Source organism: Tachysurus fulvidraco, chromosome 14, assembly GCF_022655615.1.
Source record: "Tachysurus fulvidraco isolate hzauxx_2018 chromosome 14, HZAU_PFXX_2.0, whole genome shotgun sequence".
Taxonomy (NCBI): domain Eukaryota; kingdom Metazoa; phylum Chordata; class Actinopteri; order Siluriformes; family Bagridae; genus Tachysurus; species Tachysurus fulvidraco.
In genome coordinates, this window is record NC_062531.1 from 14923578 (window position 1) to 14945754 (window position 22177).

At 37.2% G+C, this 22177-nt stretch overlaps 2 protein-coding genes across 5 annotated transcripts; one reads left to right on the forward strand and one right to left on the reverse strand.

Moving 5' to 3' along the window:
• Window positions 1-8: 8 nt before the first annotated feature.
• Window positions 9-13891, forward strand: rad9b (RAD9 checkpoint clamp component B). Of its 3 annotated transcripts, XR_007144790.1 has the most exons (12): window positions 9-397; window positions 528-598; window positions 1967-2104; window positions 3198-3312; window positions 3526-3625; window positions 4257-4363; window positions 4472-4572; window positions 5138-5202; window positions 5274-5396; window positions 10476-10728; window positions 10886-12685; window positions 12861-13891. XR_007144790.1 is itself a non-coding variant. In XM_027166844.2 (11 exons), the coding sequence occupies exons 1-11, from the start codon at window positions 340-342 to the stop codon at window positions 11015-11017; spliced, it is 1263 nt and encodes a 420-aa protein (XP_027022645.1). In that variant the 5' UTR covers window positions 9-339; the 3' UTR covers window positions 11018-13891. The 3 variants fall into 3 exon arrangements, 2 of the variants coding, with proteins under 2 accessions (XP_027022645.1, XP_027022646.1); XM_027166844.2 differs by having other exon boundaries at window positions 10886-13891; XM_027166845.2 differs by lacking the exon at window positions 1967-2104 and having other exon boundaries at window positions 10886-13891.
• Window positions 11530-20102, reverse strand: pptc7a (protein phosphatase targeting COQ7 a). 2 transcript variants are annotated; one of them, XR_003443838.2, is made up of 7 exons: window positions 19476-20102; window positions 16811-16990; window positions 16240-16438; window positions 15147-15270; window positions 14936-15065; window positions 14332-14554; window positions 11530-13796 (listed from the first exon to the last, which is right to left on the reverse strand). XR_003443838.2 is itself a non-coding variant. In XM_027166846.2 (6 exons), the coding sequence occupies exons 1-6, from the start codon at window positions 19675-19677 to the stop codon at window positions 14496-14498; spliced, it is 894 nt and encodes a 297-aa protein (XP_027022647.1). In that variant the 5' UTR covers window positions 19678-20102; the 3' UTR covers window positions 11530-14495. The 2 variants fall into 2 exon arrangements, 1 of the variants encoding a protein (XP_027022647.1); XM_027166846.2 differs by having other exon boundaries at window positions 11530-14554.
• Window positions 20103-22177: the final 2075 nt, after the last annotated feature.

The following is a 22177-nucleotide window of genomic DNA, read 5'->3' on the forward strand; positions in this document are numbered from 1 at the left end:
GGTCGTAAGTCTTTTTCCTTTTAAAGTGGAACGGATAATAGATAATAATAATTAAAAAGCCAACTTTAGCTCGGATGTGAGAGATGAACAGAGTCACAATAGTCCTGCAGGTGGCGCTCTGAACGCGCCGCACGTGCAGCGCTCACGAGCGCCTCTGGGGTTTTTTTTTTAGCAGGTTTGCTGTCAGTCGTTTGGCTCAAGTAAATACGTGGGAATAAATCTCTTCATAGATTTTTAAGTAATTTAAATTCATTTAACATTATCAACTAGTGTAGTGCAAGTCTAAGTAGTAAGCTGACTAATTATCTAATTGTGTAGCTACTATTGACCACAGTGTTGATGAATATTGACGTTACTGAAAAAATGAAGTGTGTAATTGAAGGAAATGGTGTGAAAGGTAAGTCTCTCTCTCTCTCTCTCTCTCTCTCTCTCTCTCTCTCTCTCTCTCTCTCTCTCTCTCAGGTGAGATTTTGCCAGTTATTATGTTCTAAGTCTCTCTGCTTTTTTGTTTGTATTTTTCCCCTCAGTTTTTGGAAAGGCAGTTCATGCTCTGTCACGTATCGGTGATGATATTTGGTTGGACCCACTGGAGAAAGGGGTAATATACCTAATGCCTACCACATCTTGGCTCATGCAGTTCACCATTATTACAGTCAACTTTTCATTGTCATTTCAATCATATATAGCTGGTGCAGTCACACAGTGAAATGAAACAGCGTTCCTCGAGGACCACGATGCTACATAAAGAAATAAAGCTACATAAAACAACACAGAAATAAGTTCACTACACAGTTTAAATGAAGCGCAAACAATACAGGAGAGTTTACAAAAAATTCATTGCTCACTTAGCTAGAATTAGTAGCACTGTTCTTAAAAATAAGCAAAACTAAATATAAAATCTAAAAAATATCTGATTAATGATAGTTAGATATTAAGATCATAGACATACACTATGTAGTTTTATTTAAACTCAATAACTTTTGTCATTTAAATTGTTCTTTGTAACAAAACACTGATTACTGGTACACTTAAATTTAATGTTTGGTGAAGTCTCGCTTGAAAAAAAAGCTTTGTAGATAAGCTTCTTTATACTGGTATATTTTTACGTATCTGTATGTACTGTAGACTACTCACTTCAAGTCTTGACATGTTTTTTTCTGTGGATGTAAATTTGAGATCAAAATTATGTTAAAATATTCTCTAGCTGGTAACTTTTAACCTTCTGGCTTAGAAAACCATATTTTGGTTTAAAATATTTTGTAACTTGAAAGTATTCAGAAAATCACACATACTGCATCTTGTGGGTGATTCTCTACTCAGAGTCCCCATAAACTCTAATCATGTTATTTTATTTACAAGAATTATCTTATTTAATATTCTATAAATAGAATTATTAATTATTAATGCTAATTAACCTCTAATCTTGACAATATATGATTTCAGTTAAGACTTCATTTTTGCAGCCCTTACAAACAGCTTGTCATGGAGCTAATGTTATTGATAATTAATTTTAATACTTCTCATACCATACTGTGTTTAATCACTTAAATTAATATAGGCACATTAAGAGCCTTTTATTTGAAATCTGTTTCTCTTGTTTTATCCATTGTTTTCTATCCACTTTGACTGATAATCACTCATAATTTCAAGGGGTTTTGGAAGGAGTCTTCTGCCCTCTTTTGCTGTGGGCTTGCAGTAGAGTCACATAGAATTTAAGAGCACCCAAAGTACCCTTTAGAATTTATGAATTTATGTGGAGACTCACAATCGTTTAGTCTTCATTTTATGCAAACATCCAGTTATGTGAAACATATAAATCAGTCTGCTACCTGCCTTTTTTTTTAGGTAGAATCGCCATAGCTGAATAACCTATATAATATAATATAATATAATATAATATCTCCAAAAAAAAAAAAAAGTCATTACAACAAATATAAGCTTTTTTCTCCTGTTTCACACTTTAAAGCTGGCTGTGAGGACAGTAAACCAGACCCATTCGGCCTATGCATGTTTCCTCTTCTCTCGCATGTTCTTCCGGAATTATACCTCAGGTTCAGACCAGCGACAGGAATATAAGTCTGCAAAATGCAAAGTATCCTTAAAGGTATGAAAAAGTTCTAACTGTGCACAATTTTTTAAGTATTTCAGTAGAATTGTACATTTTACGCAAATGGACAGATCATCAGTTCATTAGATAGTTCACTAGAGAAATGAAGTGCCAAAGTGATTGCCAAGTCCCATGTTTATCTTTGCCTAGAGGCCCAATTAACTATGTTCACAACCCAGTTCACAATGATGTGCAATTATTTGCATTGTATTAATACATAATATGGACTACATTACATTTTCTTTTCACTGCTGTGATTGCGTTTCTATCTTAAACAGAATTGCACAGTTTAAATGCAATTAAATTGTGTTGATTGCTTTTAAAGGTAGATTGAATTTACAAAGCTAGCATTGATTTTTAAAGAAAAAAAAAAGCTCTTCCCTGCTGAATGTTTTTGTTTTATTATTATTATAAAAGAGATCATGTGACATAAGGGCAATACATTGAAGGGTTTGTTTTCACTGTGGCACTGCATGTCAGATAGTTCATTCATTCATATTGATTTGTACATTCCCATTAATTTGGCATCCCTTCTTCCTTTTCATCTTCAGTTAATGAACATAGGGTAAAAGTTACATTTCTAGACAAAAGTAGTCAAGTAGTCAAGTTGCTATATATTGTGTCACAGGTATCTTTTCCTTTAAGATTTATCATTTGAAACAGTCAGGTTGTTGAACAAGTTGAAAAGATTAAAGAAGAACACACACACACACACACACGCACACACACGCACACACACTTAAATATATTAACATCGTGTTTAACCTGACTGCTGTGAATAATAAGATACTATGAATAAAAAACTTATATCCTCTTGTCCGTCCCGGGCAAATGACCTAGTTGCCCCTGATAATACTGCTACAACTTTTCTACAAGTTAGTAGTCTGCATTATAAAAATTTAGTCCAAGTCAGGGAAATCATAATAGCCTCTATTTTAACATTCAGTTCCTGTAAGAATATTCAGGGTATGGATCTTATTTGTACTGACAGTGAAATTTCCTCATTGTGAGACGAATAAATGTATATCTTACATCATCTTATCTTATCTTATCTTATCTTATCTTAACTTAAATTGTATGTGTTTTATAGTCGGTGCTGCCCCTCTTTCGCAGCATCTCTACATTAGAGCGCAGTGTGTACAGATGTGAGATAACTATCAACATCTTCGACCACAGGGTGGTATTCCAGTTTAAGTGCAGGAATGGTAAGTTGATTGTACAGTTGGGAATGTACAGATGAAATTTAGATTTTTATCTGTAGCACTAGGGGGCAGTGTGCACTAGCTTATAAGCACTGACATTCATCTCTCTCACCATGATTATTTATCTGATACATTATGCTCACATATCTCATATATGATTTTTAGTTGTGTGTTTTTTCATATATAAATGCATTACCTTGTGTTAAAAAATTATAGGAATAACCAAGACGCACAACTTGGGGTACCAAGAATGTGAAGCACTGCAAGCAGTTTTTCCAGCTCACTTGTGTCCCAACATTCTAAAGGCACATCCAAAGTAGGCTTATAACTGTTATGTATACAGTATTTACCTACAAATAATTGTTACTTGTCATTCAGCACATCTTAGTGAATCAAATATGCCAGAGACATTTGTAAAGTATTTATAATGATAATGAAAGCCAGGTCCAGGATGCTTGTAAATTTATTGTAGGAGATTAAAAATCTCTATTAAAAATGTTACAACAGTGCTTTGTGGGTTGCAACTGTCCATATTTTGTGAACCTGCTGCATTCTTAGCTTTCAATTCTTGGCTGAGAGAAGTGGAGCCAAGTGTGATGCACCGTATGGGACAGTTTATGGCATTCCACTGCTGATACACAATTGGCTTTCTAGAAAATATATAATAATAAATTGTTCAGTGAATATAAATGGATATGTGTATGATGCTCACCACACATAGCTTTTAATAGTATTTTGTTTCATAAGAACCTTTGGGGTGCCAATAATTGTGATACAGTTTTGTTTAAAAATTATATTCTTTGATATATTCTGTTTTATATATGGTATGTACTTAAATCAAATTTCTCCTATTTCGCTCATATTTTCAGAGGTATTAAACTAATTGGTCATTGAGGGATCTTTAGATATGTTTCACTCAAACATGAGAGATTTCGATATTTTCTCAGACTTCTCAGTGACATCATGGTGCACTTCCCTGTCTCACAAGAGGAAATAACACTATCCATTTCACCCACAAGAATGATACTGAAGAATTATTTTGATGAGGACAATGGTCAGGAATGTATTTCAGTGATTTTATGATTATATGAACTACTGCATTAAAAACAGAATGAAACAAAAGAATTTTCTACTTTTTAAAATGTCAATGGTTTGCACACAGATCGCATCATGTATACAGAGATGTTTCTACATCCTGATGAGTTTGACTACTTCCATCTCAAAGTGGACTCAGATATAACCTTATGTCTCAAAGAACTGAGGGTATGAACAAAAAAATATTTTTGACAGTCACTTGAGAGAATAAATTTGAGGTTAAATATTGATTTTTGTTTTATTTAGTTTTATATTAGAACAGAATTGCCTTAGACCTGCAATTGTTAGACTAATGCTTAGCTCTGCCCTTACACATATAACCCCTGACTCAGATTTTACTAGTTTGGAGTAATCTGTTACATGTGTCTGGACTGGATGTCCTGGATAGTATCTTTATAGAATAGTGTGTATGTCAAGTGGCTGATACAGAAAGACAGATGTCTGGACTCAGCTGCATTGCTAGGCCACTAAACTGTCACAGTGAGTTACAGAGTTGGATGGAACACAGTGTCCATGGCAGACTCCAAGTAAGTAATGCATTTGAATAGAGTGAGGAGGGGGTCATACAGACCTGTATCAGGTCAGTCTGTTCTAAAAAGATATACTGTATATTGTAGATTGCTGATTTGATGGATGGCAATGTTATTTCACAATGTCCTAGACCTTTATTATGAATGTGGTTGCTGTACACAAGACGCAGCTAGTTAAATATCATGCACTTGTTTATTTTTAGGGCTTGCTGACATTTGCAGAGTCTCACGGCCTACAAGTGTCTGTCCACTTTGGTTCATCTGGAAAGTAAGGATGCATTTACTTAAGTCTTCAAAATGTTTGGTAGACAGTGATTAATACGGAATACTCTCTTTTAGTCCTGTGTCGTTCAGTTTGGAGGATATGTTGCTGGAGGCTGTAGTAGTATTGGCTACACTAGTGGATCCAGGCAATGAGAATCCATCCCAGGTGTCTGTTGCCCAGGAAGTTGCAGCACACAGGTGACAAAATATCTTCCACTTGAAGAATTTAAGATGTCAGACACATCTAGAGATAGTATATAAAATCTCTTGTTTGTAAAAAAAGGACAATGCTGCTGGTGTTTCCTGATGGTAAATTTTAATAAGGTATGTTGTTAGGAGATAAAATACTAAGGACACAATCGAATATTTTGAGGCCACAAACTAAAAGTTATATTGTGGTCACCTACTGAGTCCACAACTTAATATCTTGTGCAAATACCATACTAAATTTTTCAGTTTGCACCTGTGACATACCTGTGTATATTCATATGTGTTATTAAATGATTAAGCTATAATATTATCACTATGCTTAGGTTCATGTGGCTATAATGGTGTATGATGTGGTGTTGTTCAGTTGTAACATTAAACTACTGACAGGTAATGTGTCTAAAATTGGTTATCTTGTTAAAGTAGCATCTGTCAAAGGGTGGGTTATACAGTATCTCACAGAAGTGAGTGCACCCCTCACATTTTTGTAAATATTTGATATCTTTTCATGTGACAAATTACACTTTAATCCTCAAAATAACACACAGCCATTAATGTCTAAACCGCTGGCCACAAAAGTGAGTACACCCCTAAGTGAAAATGTCTAAATTGGGCCCAATTAGCCATTTTCTCTCCCCGGTGTCATGTAACTTGTTAGTGTTACAAGGTCTCAGGTGTGAATGGGAGCAGGTGTGTTAAATTTGGTGTTATCGCTCTCACTCGCTCATACTGGTCACTGGAAGTTCAACATGGCACCTCATAGCAAAGAACTCTCCGAGGATCTGAAAAAAGAAATGTTCTCTACATAAAGATGGTGTCGGCTATAAAAAGATTGCCAAGACCCTGAAACTGAGCTGCAGCACGGTAGACAAGACCATACAGCGGTTTAACATGAGAGGTTCCACTCAGAACAGGCCTCGACCATGGTCGACCACAGAAGTTGAGTGCACGTGGTCAGTGTCATATCCAGAGGTTGTGTTTGGGAAATAGACATATGAATGCTGCCAGCATTTCTGTAGAGGTTGATGGGCTGGGGGGTCAGCATGTCAGTGCTCAGATCATACGGAGCACTCTGCATCAAATTGGTCTGCATGGCCGTCGTCCAAATAAGGAAGCCTCTTCTAAATATGATGCACAAGAAAGCCTGCAAACAGATTACTGAAGACAAGCAGACTAAGGATGAGACCAAGATAAACTTATTTGGTTCAGATGGGGTCAAGCGTGTGTGTGGAGGCAACCAGGTGAGAAGTACAAAGACAAGTGTGTCTTGCCTACAGTCAAGCATGGTGGTGGGAGTGTCATGGTCTTGGGCTGCATGAGTGCTGCCTGCACTGGGGAGCTACAGTTCATTGAGGGAACCATGAATGGCAACATGTACTGTGAGCTACAGAAGTAGGCCATGATCCCCTCCCTTCAGAGACTGGGCTGCAGGGCAGTGTTCTAACATGATCACGTCCCCAAAACACACCTCCAAGACTACCACTGTCTAAAGCTCTGGGTAAAGGTGTTAGACTGGCCAAGCATGTCTTCAGCCAAACTTTTTCACACAGGGCCATGTTGGTTTGGATTTTGTTCTTCCTTAATAATAAGGATCATTTAAAAAATACATGCTGTGTTTGTGTTATCTTTGATTAATATTTAAATTTGTTTGATCTGAAACATTAAAGTGTGACACATGTGCAAAGAAATAAATCAAGAACGGGCAAACACCATTGTATAGATGGTGCTCTTTTATTTAAAAATAAATAAATAAATAAACAAATCACAAAATCTCCTTCACCACCCTGTATGCACTGGGCCCCATAAAACTTTCCTTGCATCTAGTAGAGGGTGCGGAGTTCCTGCCACTGCTGTGATTGGAGACTCATTAATCACCCTGCCCACTTCTCCTGGTGACTCTGCTGTCAGGCCAAAATGCTCCCAGGACATCCCCCAGAGGAATTATGGTCTCCTTTTAATATTTCTAATAAACTGTTAATGTATTAAATCTGTAGTTAAAATTAAATCAGTAGTTCTTAACAGGAATAAGCATTTTATTTCCTGGTTAAGAATTTTTTTCATGATATTTCTTCACATTTCTCCTACTTGAGTATATTATTTTGCACTGACAAATGAAGCTCTATTTCATTTTCTGTTTTACAACCTATTTTAACTGTTTTTTAAAACATAAAGCAGAACTTGATCATGAAATGATCATTACATAAAGAAAAAAGAACTAAATGGCTAATATAATCTAAATGAGATGCTGTAAGAGGTCTGAAACAAATTATGCGCATAATGCTTTAAATATAAACAGCTGTTTTGGTATGACACTATTCCTAATATTTCAACCCTCTCAATTTTTCCCTCTTATGTAAGTGATCTGTGGGGGAGGTAGCATGCATATGTTATAGATGCAAGCTCAATCCCCTTTTTTAGCACATTAACATGGTATGTCTGGGTGCTATTTTTTTTAGTACACAGAAGAGGTGTAATATGGAAAGGTGCAACAGCTAACAATAAGACAACAAGAAAAAAAAACAACAGAAAGAGCTCAACTTAACAGCAGCTCTTAACAACCTTAACAACCCCTTAACAAATCTGCTTTCCCACCCTGTGCACTGGGCCTCAATTAAACTCCCCCTGCATCTAGAGGAAGGTAAGGAGTTTCTTGCCCACCCCCTTGACTCTATTTTCCAACTGGTAAACGAACAACAGGTGTTACAGTCACCCAGTACTCATTAATGGGCATGTCTGTATGTTGCCACAAAATATATATAGCACAAATTGCTTTAAAAGTTAATGCTATTATAGAAAGGCATCATAACTGACTTGTTACTTACTGCAGAAGATGCTCGGATCTGATTAATCACATGTTAATTTGCCTTGAGCAATATACACATATACAGAAAAAGGCATATTGAAAATAGATGTAATAGAGTGAGGAGGGAAAAAGCACTATGGTAAGACACAAAGCATATACCACCCTGTGTTCACTGAGCCACAGTAAACTCTCCCTGCAACTTTGGGTGATGTGATGAAGTTCATGAGTTTTTGACACTGTTTTTCTCTGTCAACCTGAAACACTCCCTGGTCCTACCCTACAACAAGGAGGAGCATTCTAAGAAAGCACTTGAGAAAACTCTAAGGAATGGCTTCATAGAAGTATGGCTTCATAGAAGAGTCCACCAGTCTCTGATCACAGTTGTTTCACAGCTATTCTCTCTCCTGAGTAGACAAACTAATGGAGGGACAAAGTAGAGCTGGGTGATTTATACTCTTAACCTAAGTGGCCCTTGCCTCCAACACCATGCCAAAGACAACTTATTTCTAGCTAACACTGGAACAGAAGAAAAAGAAGCTATTTTATCTAGTACACAGAAGAGGTGGAGTATGGAAAAGTGCAACAGCTAACAAAAAGACAAGGGAAAAAACACAGGAAGAACTTGTCAACAGCTCAAAGAGCTGCATTTCCACCCTGTGGGTACCAATTAAACTCTCCCTGCATCTAGGAGGGTGAGGGGTTTACTATACTTCTCTCTCCAGAACCATGTCTTTGGCATCACTTTAGGCCATGTGTATTCATCTATTTATCTATGTGCCTATGTATTAATGTTTTTAATTAGGTAAATCATACATACCATACGTACATACATACATGTATACATACATACATACATACATACATACATACCTGTACATACATACATGCATACATACATATAATTAATTTCTAGTAATTTACAAATATTTTTCTAATATATTAGTCTGTGCAAAAATCAGGGAATTCTTATAAATCATGATGGAAACTGATGAATAGCAGCAGAGAAGCCTTTTTAAATAACCCAGGAAATGTTTTTTATGAACTGTTTGCTTTTTTAAACAGATAAAGCAGAGCGTCAGTTAGTGTTTTTGCATGAAATGATCATTACATAAAAAAAATCAAAAAAACAAAATGGCTAATATAATCTAAATAAGATGCTAGAAGAAAGGTTTAAAACATTATGCGCATAAAGATGCTTATGTTTTAAATATGAACAGCTGCTTTGGTATGAAAATGCTTATGGCTTAGCTGGTTCAGAGACTATTCCTAACTTTTCTACCCTCTCTCACTATCTTGAAATAGCAAGAAACAGTATGGTTTGTGGGCTTTGGGAGACACAAACAAGCAGAAACTCCACAGCAAATGAAGATATATATATATATATATATATATATATATATATATATATATATATATATATATATATATATATATACACACACACACACATATATAAAATCACTTCCTATAACCACAAAACAACAGGAAAGAACATACAAACTAGAAATACCTAACTTAGTGTGAAAGCTGCACCCGTTTCTACTCTTTCTGCTGCTTAAAGAGGGTAGAGAGTAGCTCTGATTGGCTGCTCCTTTCTGCTTTTTGTCTCTGCCCCGTCTTGCAGCCAGGTGCATGCAGTTAGTTCAGAGTGCATACATTCAGAGATGATATATACAGACAGCAATGGCAGGGTCTATCCTTTTTGTTTAAATGTAGAGACATAAATTAGACCACCTTCACAACAAATATGTACAGGTAATTGGGACAAGAAGCATTAACCATAAACTGGAGTTTTTGGGGGTCATACAAGTTCAACACAAACCGAAGTCTGCACTTCTTACATTACTACGTACCACAAAAAATTTTTTGTGTGCGCGCAGGAGATCTGAACCCATTTCTACTCTCCATGCTATTTGAAGAACGTAGAGAGTAGCTACTGCTGCTCTGATTGGTGCTAAAGTGCAACCCCCCCCCCCACCCTCCCTGTGTTTATATATACCACAATAACGATATATACCACAACAACTATTTATTCATTTTGCAGAAAACACAATTCTTTACTACTTTAATCACAGTAAATGTTTTTTTTTTACTTGACAACAATGTCTGGAACAGAAGGTCCCAGGATATTTTTCCAACACTCATTCTGAGAATAATTAGAAGAAGAGTAAGAGTGAGAAGAGTAAATTTGTGTATTTTTAATACAATAATAAAGCATAACACTTAAAATTCTATTTAGAAACATCTTTATTTATTCTTATTTACAGTTTAGTGGGTGTTTCACTAATTGAAGGTCCAGCAACTGTAGAGGCTACTAATGTAACAGTCAACCATCCAGTCCATTCAGCTGGGGAGCAGGTGGCTTCTAGCCAGGGAAGTCCATTCTTCAGACCAACTTTCCATGTGACGAAGCTTATGCAACTTGTTGGGGGAGGAGAGGATTTCACTAAATCCAGATCTTTGAATGAAATAAGTTCTGGATCTGCTTTGTCCACAGCAGTAACACCAGCCACTTTTAAGGTCTGAAAAGTGTTATATTCAAGAAATAATGACAGTGTAGCAATGCCATAATTTAAATAAACTGTGATACCTTGATCATGACAGAAAAACTGAGGTAGTTTGACATCAAGGAAATGTACATGCATAATAAATTTGTAGTTTTACTTTTATATTCTAGATCTGTTCCCTGCTTTTTGGGGCTGTAACAAATGATCAGGAGGAAACCATTAAATCCAACCTACCCAGTTTGGTGTACGCCAGTGACACTGAGGATGATGCTAGAGACAGTGATGGCAAAAAGGAAGAGTAAATTAGATTTAAACACACCAAGGGACATGTGTAGAGGTGCCAGGGGAGACTACATTTATATGTTTTTGAAAATGATTTGCAGAGTGATAGTTTGTGATATGTAATTGTGTGTTTACTACTTTTAAAGTTTATTTCTATGGAAATATGTATAGATAGTTTATATATTATCTTGGAAAAAAGTCTTATAAATGGAAAACATGAATAAAGTCAGCATTGGAGGTGTGATATTAGCAAGTGTCACATTTTGTCCTAAGAAAGCAGAATCTAAACAGTTATCTCAGTACTAGTTCCAAGCCTGGATAAAATGGGAGGGTTGCGTCAGGAAAGGCATCCAACATAAAACCTGTGCCAAATCATGACATTTGGCTCGGATGATCCACTGTGGTGACCATAACCAGAAGATGAGGGTCAACAACAATAAGAGTGACATCAAGTACATGTAAATACACAGCACAACAGTGGACTTCACCTTAGAGAAATCAAGTGTCTTAGATGGACAAAACCTCACACAGCTAGAAAAATAGATCTTTATTAGCTAATATGACACACCGCTTCCTAATGCATTCATAGGCACTAGCATTTACCCTGTGCATTAACAGTGTACACCTCAAAGAATATTTAAAAATATAATTACAAAAATGCTTAGAAGGAAACATTTTAACACACTACATTTATAAAATATAAGTTACATTCATATACAAGAGTATGTTTCTTAGTGCATACACAGATATACAGCAAGTTTGTATTTACTTTTTACATACAGTATGTCATTGAAGTCCACACACACAAAAGCATGTGAACTTTCATAGTGGTTAACAGAGCATAAAAAGTTCTTTTGCCCACTCATATGATAAGACCTTGCAGTCTCGCACTGTTACAGTTTTTCTCAACTGCTTTCAGTCATTTCTCACAACAGAACTGCATTTCTCAAAACTACTCTATTCCACCGTCAGATCCTGTTGTCAGTTTTTCACATCATATCAGCAATGTCTTGTTGTTTTCATCAAATTGCAATTGCATTTGGACAACATGCAAATGGTTCTGTACATCTGTCAGCCGCTTTTGACAATCTTTGTGCTTTTGTCCTGCTGTGCAAAATAACTTCTCCTGGTTCTCAGCTGAAATGTCACAACCACCAAACCAATTAGTCTTTTTCTCAGGTTGGAAGTCTGTACTATCAAAATGAGTGAACATGTTCTCAGAATTGTATGTCTGTACAGATTTCTACAAATTGTGAGTACATGTTTGTTAAGAAATATGTCCAGAATTGAGAAATTGCTCTCAGGTGAGTCTTCACCTTTGTTAACAAAGAGAAATATGTGCAACTCTAAATTAACCAATGATCAACCAGTTGTGTGAAATAGAGGTGCAACTCATGAAGACTGATTTGGCTGGGTCACATATATATATACAGTGCACAACACAAGTGTTCCCCTTTCTGATAATGGAAGCTGAAGGAAGAAGAGGAGGATTAAGACTGCGTGGTGGAAGAGTACAGAGACACAACAGAGGAAGGGGTATAAGATGCCAAAGATACACAGAGATTCCAGATGAAATCAGGGCCACACTGGTGGATCACGTTATCAATCATGGCCTTACAATGGAAGATGAAGACAAATGTTGGAAGAACTGTGTCATCAATAATTCAATCATTTCATAGAGAGAACAGGTATGTAATGTACTGTAAAGTCTTACATTATAATGTATAATATAGACTTACTGTTACATATATTGTAACACACCTTAGGTTATCCATGCATATAGTATTCTTAGTTATTTACTGTATGATTCAAAATCCTGTGATCCTAATACTACTATAATTTACAATATATTTTGTCATGTAGGACTACAAGACAACCTCACAGGGGTGGCAGAGGGCCTCTTTTCACACCTCAGCAGGAGGAAGCTATTTGCAACATGGTTATGTCTAACAATGCCATAAGAGTGAAGGGAGATACAAAGTGCTATTGTTGAAGACGACGGTATCTTTGAAAATATACAATCTGCTGATTGAATTCCTTCCACCCTACTCCCTGTTCCTGAACCCAATTGAAGAGTTTTTCTCGGCTTGGAGGTGGAAGGTTTATGATCATCAGCCACATATGCTGATGACACTGCTGGCTGCCATGGATGCAGCATGTGAGGACATCTCAGCAGATGCATGCAGAGGCTGGATTAGGCACTCAAGAAGATTCTTTCCACCATGCATAGCAAGGGAAAATATATGTTGTGATGTGAATGAGAATCTGTGGCCCAACACACAGGACCGACATGATGCATAGGAAAACTGCCACATAATTTCACCTTTACCTTCTGTTGTACATGTATTAGTTTTTCCCACTTTGTCTTTTTCAGGTTTCCATTTGTTGGTAAATAGCCTATGTGTAGTTTCCTTTGTTTTCTGTATGCAAGTACCACTATTGACAGTACAGTAAAAATGTGTATACAGTCTGATCTTTTGTTTCGGTTCTTCCATGACGTGGGTCGATGTTGATTGGTTAGATGGAATCAATCAGAAAAATTATCTATTCATACCATGTAAATTACTTTAACACCTGGTTGATGCACAATGGTTTGCAAGAGTAATGCAAATGAGACATGGGATTCTGCTGTCGCTGACACAATGATTGATGAAAAAACACGCTTTTGCACGATAGACAAAGCATTTTGTGCAGGTGACGCGTATTTTCCGGTTATCCACTATGTTGTGCAGTTTGTACGTGTTGCTTTGAGAAATGCACTTGGAGATCTGCAAACTTCAATTCTGATCTGAGAAATGACTGAAAGCAGTTGAAAAAAAAAATGTAATACATATTAACCACACGGAGTGGAAAAATTGAAAAACAAGCAAGCAAATAAACAAACAAAAATAAAAGAACAATAAATACACTGAAATTGACTTCCTTTACTCCTGGTTCCTGAATTTTGGTGTTATACATCAATGCAGTGCAGATTACAACCAGATTGACTAGAGCTATAGAGGAGTTTATTAAAAACTTAGCAATACAATTCCAGATTGACAATTGTCAATTTCATTGTGATTCATTTTGGTTCATCATTGACATCATGACATATTAGAGTCAAAAGACTGTCTCAAGACTCCACATTCATAAAGACCTGTCCTGGCATAATAATGCAATTTTCATTAACATCTCCATTCTAACACATTGTTCTGCTGGAACAATGTTAATTCTTTCACTGGTTAGGATCAGGTTGAATTTTCCTGGCTATACTGTATGCTATGTTTATTAACTATAATAAAAACACTGTACGATGCCATGGCTTGATCTCACCAATCAAAATACATTTTTTTACCTTAAATGCTTATCATTTTCCATATGAAGCTGTAAAAGCCAGCGAGGCAAAATCTAAAATCCAATGGAGAGGATCAGGATTTGGTCCTTGGCAAATCTTTTAGCCCCTCCTGCCAGCAGGAAGCAATGGCTACTCCAGGGGATATGTGGAACACTGCAGTCATATCAGTCTGTATACTCAGCGACGATAGACAGTAGGACAGTAATGTCATCTGGCTTTCCTCCTGCAGAGAAATAATGCATAAGTACTAAAATTACTGTGGTGATACCAAGTGTTTCAGTTTCATTGTCCAACCTCTCTAACATCACAGATATGTAAAAAAAGAAGCACAATGTAGTTGACAATGTTATAGTGTAAACACACATTAGCCTACAATAATCTAATGCCTACCAACAATCTAAGTCAACCAAATGAAAATATCACTATAGTTGTTGTGTGTACTTTTCTGTTGTGTGCTAATTATCAGACATAATTTACACAAAATTACACCATTTCAAAAATGGTGATATCCCCAACATAAATTGCACCTAGGAAGAGACTTCTTTCCCCTTTTTGTGTCTTACATGATGTTTCGATTTCAGGAATTTGGTAAAATCTTGCTTACCTCTTACATTCAGTCCATTGTCACAAGCAAACTGTGCAAAAGGTGACATGTAATTGGGATCATAGGCCAAAACATGGGCCTGTTCTGCAATGCTCTTTGCGGTCTGCTGGATGCTCTCATAATTTGTGTTCTAAAACAGAGTATGTCATATTACTACTTAGATAGACATTGGTTTTACACAGTTGTGATCATCAAATTTCCATGACAGTACCTTGAGCTTTTTGAGCTCTCGTAAGATCATGTAGTCTGGCATGTTGTCAAAGAGCCCATCTGTGGCTGTAAGGATGATGTCTCCTAACTGGACATCGAATGATGTGCTGTCTGCAGCTTCAGGACTGAGAAAGAAACATATATATTACCTTTACCGTACCTTACATAAAAGCCTTTTGAAGATAACTGATGGTGTTAATCATTAGAAAACAGTTGTTGCCATGAAAACATTTACTATTGTTCTTATACTATGCATTGACCAACAAAAGTTGTATATATTATATTCTATGAAGTTGTAATAACTGAGTATATTTGCACTTGCTAAATGAATTGCAATACCACCTGAAACAGCTTATGGACATTATGGCATCAACATTACATCCTAGGGGTTAAGATGTAATGTTGAGTATGTTGCCGTGCCTGGCAAAGTTTTTTTGTTCAAGAATACAGAGCGCTCAGTCTTTTCCATTCACTCAGTGTTGAAGCAAGGATTTCTAATTAACTAGTAAAATTGGAGTCACATTTAGATGCTCAAAATAGAAAAGAAAAAATGTCAGTAATTCACCAAGTACATTTGGATTGACTGTTATTGGGCCTCTAGTCCAACCACGTGCATGATCTGGCTTTGGACAACTCGCTCACTGGCAGCTAACCAACTATCTAATTTCACTACAATTCCTTTGGTGATTAGACATTGCATGGCTCCTTATTCAGTGCAAAAACCCTGTTTGTTACATTTTGCTTTTTCCTGCCTGTTCTAAGACATTTTAGACAGGCTTTCACTACCTTAAATACTCCCTACCTTCATTAAAGGCTTTTAATTTGAATTTATACCCATGTCCTGCATTTGGGTCCACCCCTGCCATCAACCCCACTGAACATCTTTGGGACGGACTGGAACGCTGACAGCACCCCAGTCCTCATTATCAAACATCAGTGCTTAACCGCATTAATTGCTTATTTAAGCAGATTGCTGCTCTTATGCTACCAGAAAGGATTACACACCATTTAAACCCCAGTATAACCTTGACATTTCTAGTTTTATGATACTTATACCCTGTAAAGAAAGGAAGAACAAAAAGATTTCTTTTTACCTGTCACTCAGAACAGAGCCCTCTGCCTCTGGGGGTGCGATTGAAAGCTGGAACGGTGTGTTGAAATAGTGTTGTTGCTCATCAGACCTGTGCACTACCTCCCCCCCTCGCACAACCAGGAAGCCAGAATCTCCCAAGTTTGCTGTGTGAAGCCGATGACTTTGCCTGTCCAGCATCACTATACAGGCTGTGCTGCTACCTGAAAGGGTGAATTAGAACTGTCTGAAATGTAGTCTGCTTTTTGCACACAAAACCCATCAGCAAAACAAACAAACAAATAAATAAAGCAACAAAAAAATGCAAATAAAGCCAACCAAAATGTCTAAAAACATTCCTGTGTGCATCACTTCAATTTATTGAGTCACTTTTAAAATAACTCAGTCTGTACACTGACACAAAATTACTAATTATATATTTAATGCAAATTATGTAATATTCATTTTAAATTTTCATATCTACAACCGGACCATGCAATCTAGACCAACCTTAAAAGAAACATGATCTAACACGACTAGTGGCAAATTTATTTTATTTATGCAAATTAATCAGTAGGCATAATCCTAACACTCACCTAATAGAGGTACTTTGTTCTGAAGGAGCTCGTAATAACTGGTAGTGAGGATTCCCACAGGGTTGCTAGGCACAAAATGGCCCTCCTTGACCAATCTCTCACATGTCCTCATGAGAGTTCCAGAGAACAGAGAAGGATCTACTCCATAATCCCGCCAGCCACCCACTCCATCAGCTACACCTACAAGACAAAGAAAACATCAGTAGACAAATTAGATACTCATCAGGAAACACTTATGACAGGTGGTTGTGTCCTGCACTGCAGAAGAAACAATGGTCACTCTTGGAAAACAAACAGAATTTTGTAGTGATAAAGTTTGGAGTGATAAGAATAAAAACTACTCTGTCATGCAAGATGCTAGAGTACAGTCACATCACTGCTAACTGCTGAAACCCTGCAGGATTTAGCCCTAAATGTGCCTGCCCATTACAAAATATTTATATACACAGATCAATCATAGCATTGATCCATCTGTTTAATAATGTGTAGGTCCCCCTTAAATAGTCAAAATAGCTCTGGCCTTTCAAGGCATGGACTCCTCAAGACCTCTGAAGGTGTGCTGTGGTATCTGGTAAGAAGACATTATCATCAGACTCTTTATACTCTGTAAATAGCAAGGCAGGGTCTTCATGGATTGTATTTGTTTGTCCAATGCAGTTATTTAGATCAAATCCTAGGAAAATTGAAGACTAGTTCAATACCTTGAACTCTTTGACATGTTCCTCAAACCCTTCCTGTACGATGTCTGGTGTGTGTCAGGTTGCATTATCCTGCTGAAAGAGGCCAGTACATTAAGCAATACTGCTGTCATAAAATTATGTATTCGGTCTGCAACGCTGTTTATGTAGTTAGAACATGTCAAAGTAACATTCCTGGCAGTACACATTTTGTCCAAGCAGAAGACTGCCCAGAGCATACACTGCATCTGCGAGCTTGCCTTTTTCCATAGTGCGTTCCTGCTGCCAGGTCTTCCAAAGTAAGTAACGTGCGCATACACAACCATTCACATAATGTAAAAAAAAAAAGAAAAAAAGAAAAAAAAAAGTGATTTGTCGGACCGGGAAACATTACTTTGCTCAATGGTCCAGTGGTGATGCTCATCTGTCCTTTGTATGTGCTTTTGGGACCAAGGAGTCTGAGGCTATGCAGCCCCATTTGCAGAAAGCTGTGGCTATGGCTCTTCTTTGTGATTGGACCAGACACATTGGCATTCACTCCTCAAATGCATCACAAATGCAGCCCCTGATGCTGTTGAAAATGCCACTATTTGTCCTTCTTTGGACCACTTTTATGAGGGACTAACCACTAAACACTGGAACACCCACCAAGGCCTGCAATTTGTACATCCTCTGACAGTTGTCTAGCCATCACAATTTAGCCCTTCTTAAATTCGCACAACCATTTTTTCTGCTTCCAACACATTAACTTTTAGAACTGACTGTTCACATTTTGCCTGTTATATCCCACCCCATGCAAGGTGCCATTGCAACAAGGTAATCAGTGTTCTTCTCATCACCTGCCAGTGGGTTTAATGTTATGGCTAATTGGTGTACAACACTGCATAAGGAATAGTTACGTAAATATTTCTATTCTACTGAAGCAAGGACCCTTGTGTTAAAATGAAATTTGCTGATGACACTTTTACATTTGTCTGACCAATTTTATCCAACACAACTTACAGAAAACAGGACACAACTAAGCACATGTGGGTTAGTAGGATGCTGCCTGCAGAACTACTACTCACTGGTTTTTTTGTTTTGCCATTCAGAGTCTGCTGTTCACAAACAACCTGCCTGGCTCCAATAACCACGTCACGCTCAAAATAATTGCAATTACATTTTTAGCCAAACCCCAAACCCGTGATTGATGTAAACAATATGATAAGCTCTTTGCCTGTTACTGAATAATTTTATGCACAGAATCCTCAAGATTTTAATCCTTGATAACAGTACAAATCAACAGAAGTATAGGTGTTCTTAATAAAGTGACCTGTGAAGCTGGCCTTCAAAACTGGATGCATTGACAATACAGCAGCTGCTGGTAAAGTTCTATGATGACTTTATTGAGTTGGTCATCAGTAGCACAATAAAAGTCTTGTTAACTAGACTGCAACATATCGACGAATAGTCAAAAAGCTCATATGAAGCCGGAAAATCATTGCTGACCCCTAAAACCCCTCTTTTTCCCCTACAGCAGTCTCTTCGGCTCTGTGTGCATCAAATCCACCTGAAACACCCTGATGCAGACTTATAAACATGTCATCCTGTGAATTCTGACCCGATCTGTTGTCTGTGTATTTATCTTACTGTGATGTCTAAAAGCACACTGAGAGAATAATATATAGATCATTATTTATATAGACTAATTTATTTAATAACTGACGCACTTAATAGCCAATAAAGTATCAGTGATTCTATCGAGACTTCAGCTAATGCTGGTTAGCGTAGATTAGCGCCACGGTAACAAGTCACGCATAAGGGCTTTATGAATCCATCTGGTACATAAATAAAATATGACTATTATTTGGTACATAAATACAATATTACCCGTTATACAGACCTAGCTGTCGAATACTATCCCGGTAATCTGGGTTTTGTTGCCCTGTTAGCTGAAGCTTGATGTTGTGTTGCTAATGTAACATCAGACTGAGTTAACGTTAACTTACCTAAAACATCAGCGGATCTGTGTCGAGCAATAAACCAGGCGTCATCACCGTAGCACATGCATTTCTTTAAAATACCCTTTCGGAGATCTTTCCCATACCCAAAGCTAGCCGATATGAGGCTGTAATCGCGGCTGTCTGTCTGAGAAAGGCCGCTGATGACCGCTCGGGCCAGCAATCTACCGCAGGACAGCACGGAAAACATAACGTGAGCTCTAATGTCCGGGGCTTTTAGCCCACACCGAGCTCTAAAGTCCGGGGCTTTTAGCCCACACCGAGCTCTAATGTCCGGGGCTTTTAGCCCACACCGAGCTCTAATGTCCGGGGCTTTTAGCCCACACCGAGCTCTAATGTCCGGGGCGCTCTAATGTCCGGGGCTTTTAGCCCACAGTCACCGACACCATCTCTCGCTCTCGCTCTTCTCTCGCTCACCGGTGATAAAATAAACACTATTTAAATGTATATATCCTCCGCATTTTGCTCCAAACTCTTGTCTTTAACTCACTAAACATTTACAAACACCACAGACTCCATTTCACCGGATATCTTCATCACACAGCTGTTCCATGTGCTCTGTATCCCATTAAGTAGTTACACAACACTACAGAGTTAGCCAGCTAGTGAACTTCCGGTGAACTCGTTAGCGCCTTGTGACTGAGTGACGTCACTTCTGCGCTGCTTTTCCTTTCATGGACAACTCGAATAATAATAATAATAATAAAAAAAAAGGACGACTCGAATAACACAGTCCAGTTTACACCAGGCTTATGCTTTAATTTATTTATTTAAACCTATTTGCCATTATGTGTTTTATACTCATCTGCTCAGCTCGACAGAAGTTGTATTACACTTTGCTCCATAGTTTTCTCCTCCCATGAGTCTGGTACAAATTTGTTTCATCTGTACAGAGAATCTTCTTCTACAATGGGTTCAGGGGTTTTTTGTTTGCTTTCTAGCTAACTAGCTAATCTGGTCTTTCTGTTCTTGAGTATTACTAGTGGATTGCATCTTGAGGGGAAACTCACTGTATTTTCATTAATGAATATTCATATCTTGATGGTACTTGATTGAACTTTGACAAACCTCTTTGACAAACTTCTACACCTTCCTCATCAAGAGTGTTCCTCACCTGGTAGTTTCACTACACAACATCCTTTGTTACAGTAAAGACATTTATTTTGTTTCTGCTGAAGTGTAAATGAACATAAAGAGCAGAGAATTAGCTATGGGAGAAATGACAGTTATTTTGAAGATGAGAAAGGAGGGAAAAATCAATCAGAGCTATTGCACAAGCATTATGCATAACCAATATAACAATTTGGAATGTCATGAAAAAGAAGGAAACCAATTGTGTTATTACAGCCTGGCTTCAAACAGCTTGGCCAATGAAAACAACAGCAGGTGATTGCGAGAGCTGTGAAGATGAAGCCAAAATCATTACCAATTTCAACAAGAAGTCAATCACGAGGCCTTAACCTTGAATGTGCACGTATTCAACCTACTGAAGAGGAGATTGGAAGGAAGAACCTACCAGAACATGCAACCAAATGAAGCTGTGGTAAAATCCTGGAAAAACATCACATTGATGCAGTTCTTGGAAACAAGGGATATGCAAACCAAATATTGAGTATTATTTACTTCAACCCAGCCACTGAGGGCTTCATTCTCAGTGATGGTCGAAAACCCATATAAATAATGCGAGGGTTGCATCCGTCGAAAAACCTGTGCCAAAATATGCGAATTGGATGTGATAAAAATGTAACCCGCTCTGGATAAGGACGTCTGCCAATGATGTAAATGGATGATCTGCTGTGGCAACCCCAAACAGGGAGGAGCTGATGGACAACAACATTTATTAAATGATTACCTGTTCCTGTACATTTGCTTGCCTAAAAAATTGTTGTTCTGCCACAAAAGGTGCCATAATAAGTTCTTTAACACATGTATGCTAAGTTGTTTATTATATCTAGATGTAAATATCTGGAAATGAAAGCTGAAATTCTGAATTCCATGATCTCATGTTCAACTTTTGATCTCAAACGCAAAGGTTCTGGAAAATTGCACTTGTGGAAGTGACTGTATATTACAACATTTGACCATTGAAAGTGTTTTTCAACATCAAAAATGGTAATAACTCTTTTAAACACACAAAAAAAACAACAACTAAAAAAGGTACTAACAGTTAAATGTGAGTGACTGCTCAGAACTCAGGTCAGAACTTTAGCCGATATGATAAACATTGTTTTTTTCTAAATCCAAAACACACGTGACAAAGAATTACAAAATTTTACTAACAAAGAAACAATTGAACATTAAAAATCCTCAAATAACCAAAATACTGCTGAATACTGCTGAAAAGAAGTTTTGCTGGCTTCTCAGAATGAAAAAACTGTTGATAACTGAGGATAAGCTGCATTACTCACCTGTCTGCAGCTGGAGAGGTGTAACTGTTCATTCTCTGTGTAATTAGCCTTAATACAGATACAGTGGTTTTCAGATGCATATCAAAATGTAATATACTACCAATTTATTCTGTCTGTCTTCTAAAAAACAATTTCACAGTCAAACACTGTCAACATCATGAAATATTTCCCAGTAGTTTATTTTATAATAATTACTAGGATTTAAAAATATAATTATTCAAGCTCTTTTTGTTTTACATTTGCATTTGAATATGCTTTGGTGCCATCTGCTGATCATAGAAG

Bases quoted from the DNA above. Each gene is read 5' to 3' on its own strand.
- rad9b (XM_027166844.2), top strand. From the start codon at position 340: ATGAATATTGACGTTACTGAAAAAATGAAGTGTGTAATTGAAGGAAAT. The intron at 3,313-3,525 runs GTAAGTTGATTG...AAAAAATTATAG, and splicing joins CCAGTTTAAGTGCAGGAATG to GAATAACCAAGACGCACAAC. The intron at 10,729-10,885 runs GTCTGAAAAGTG...TTTATATTCTAG, and splicing joins TAACACCAGCCACTTTTAAG to ATCTGTTCCCTGCTTTTTGG.
- pptc7a (XM_027166846.2), bottom strand. From the start codon at position 19,677: ATGTTTTCCGTGCTGTCCTGCGGTAGATTGCTGGCCCGAGCGGTCATC. The intron at 16,991-19,475 runs GTAAGTTAACGT...TTTGTCTTGTAG, and splicing joins CAGATCCGCTGATGTTTTAG to GTGTAGCTGATGGAGTGGGT. The intron at 15,066-15,146 runs GTACTGTCATGG...ACTCTGTTTTAG, and splicing joins GAGAGCTCAAAAAGCTCAAG to AACACAAATTATGAGAGCAT.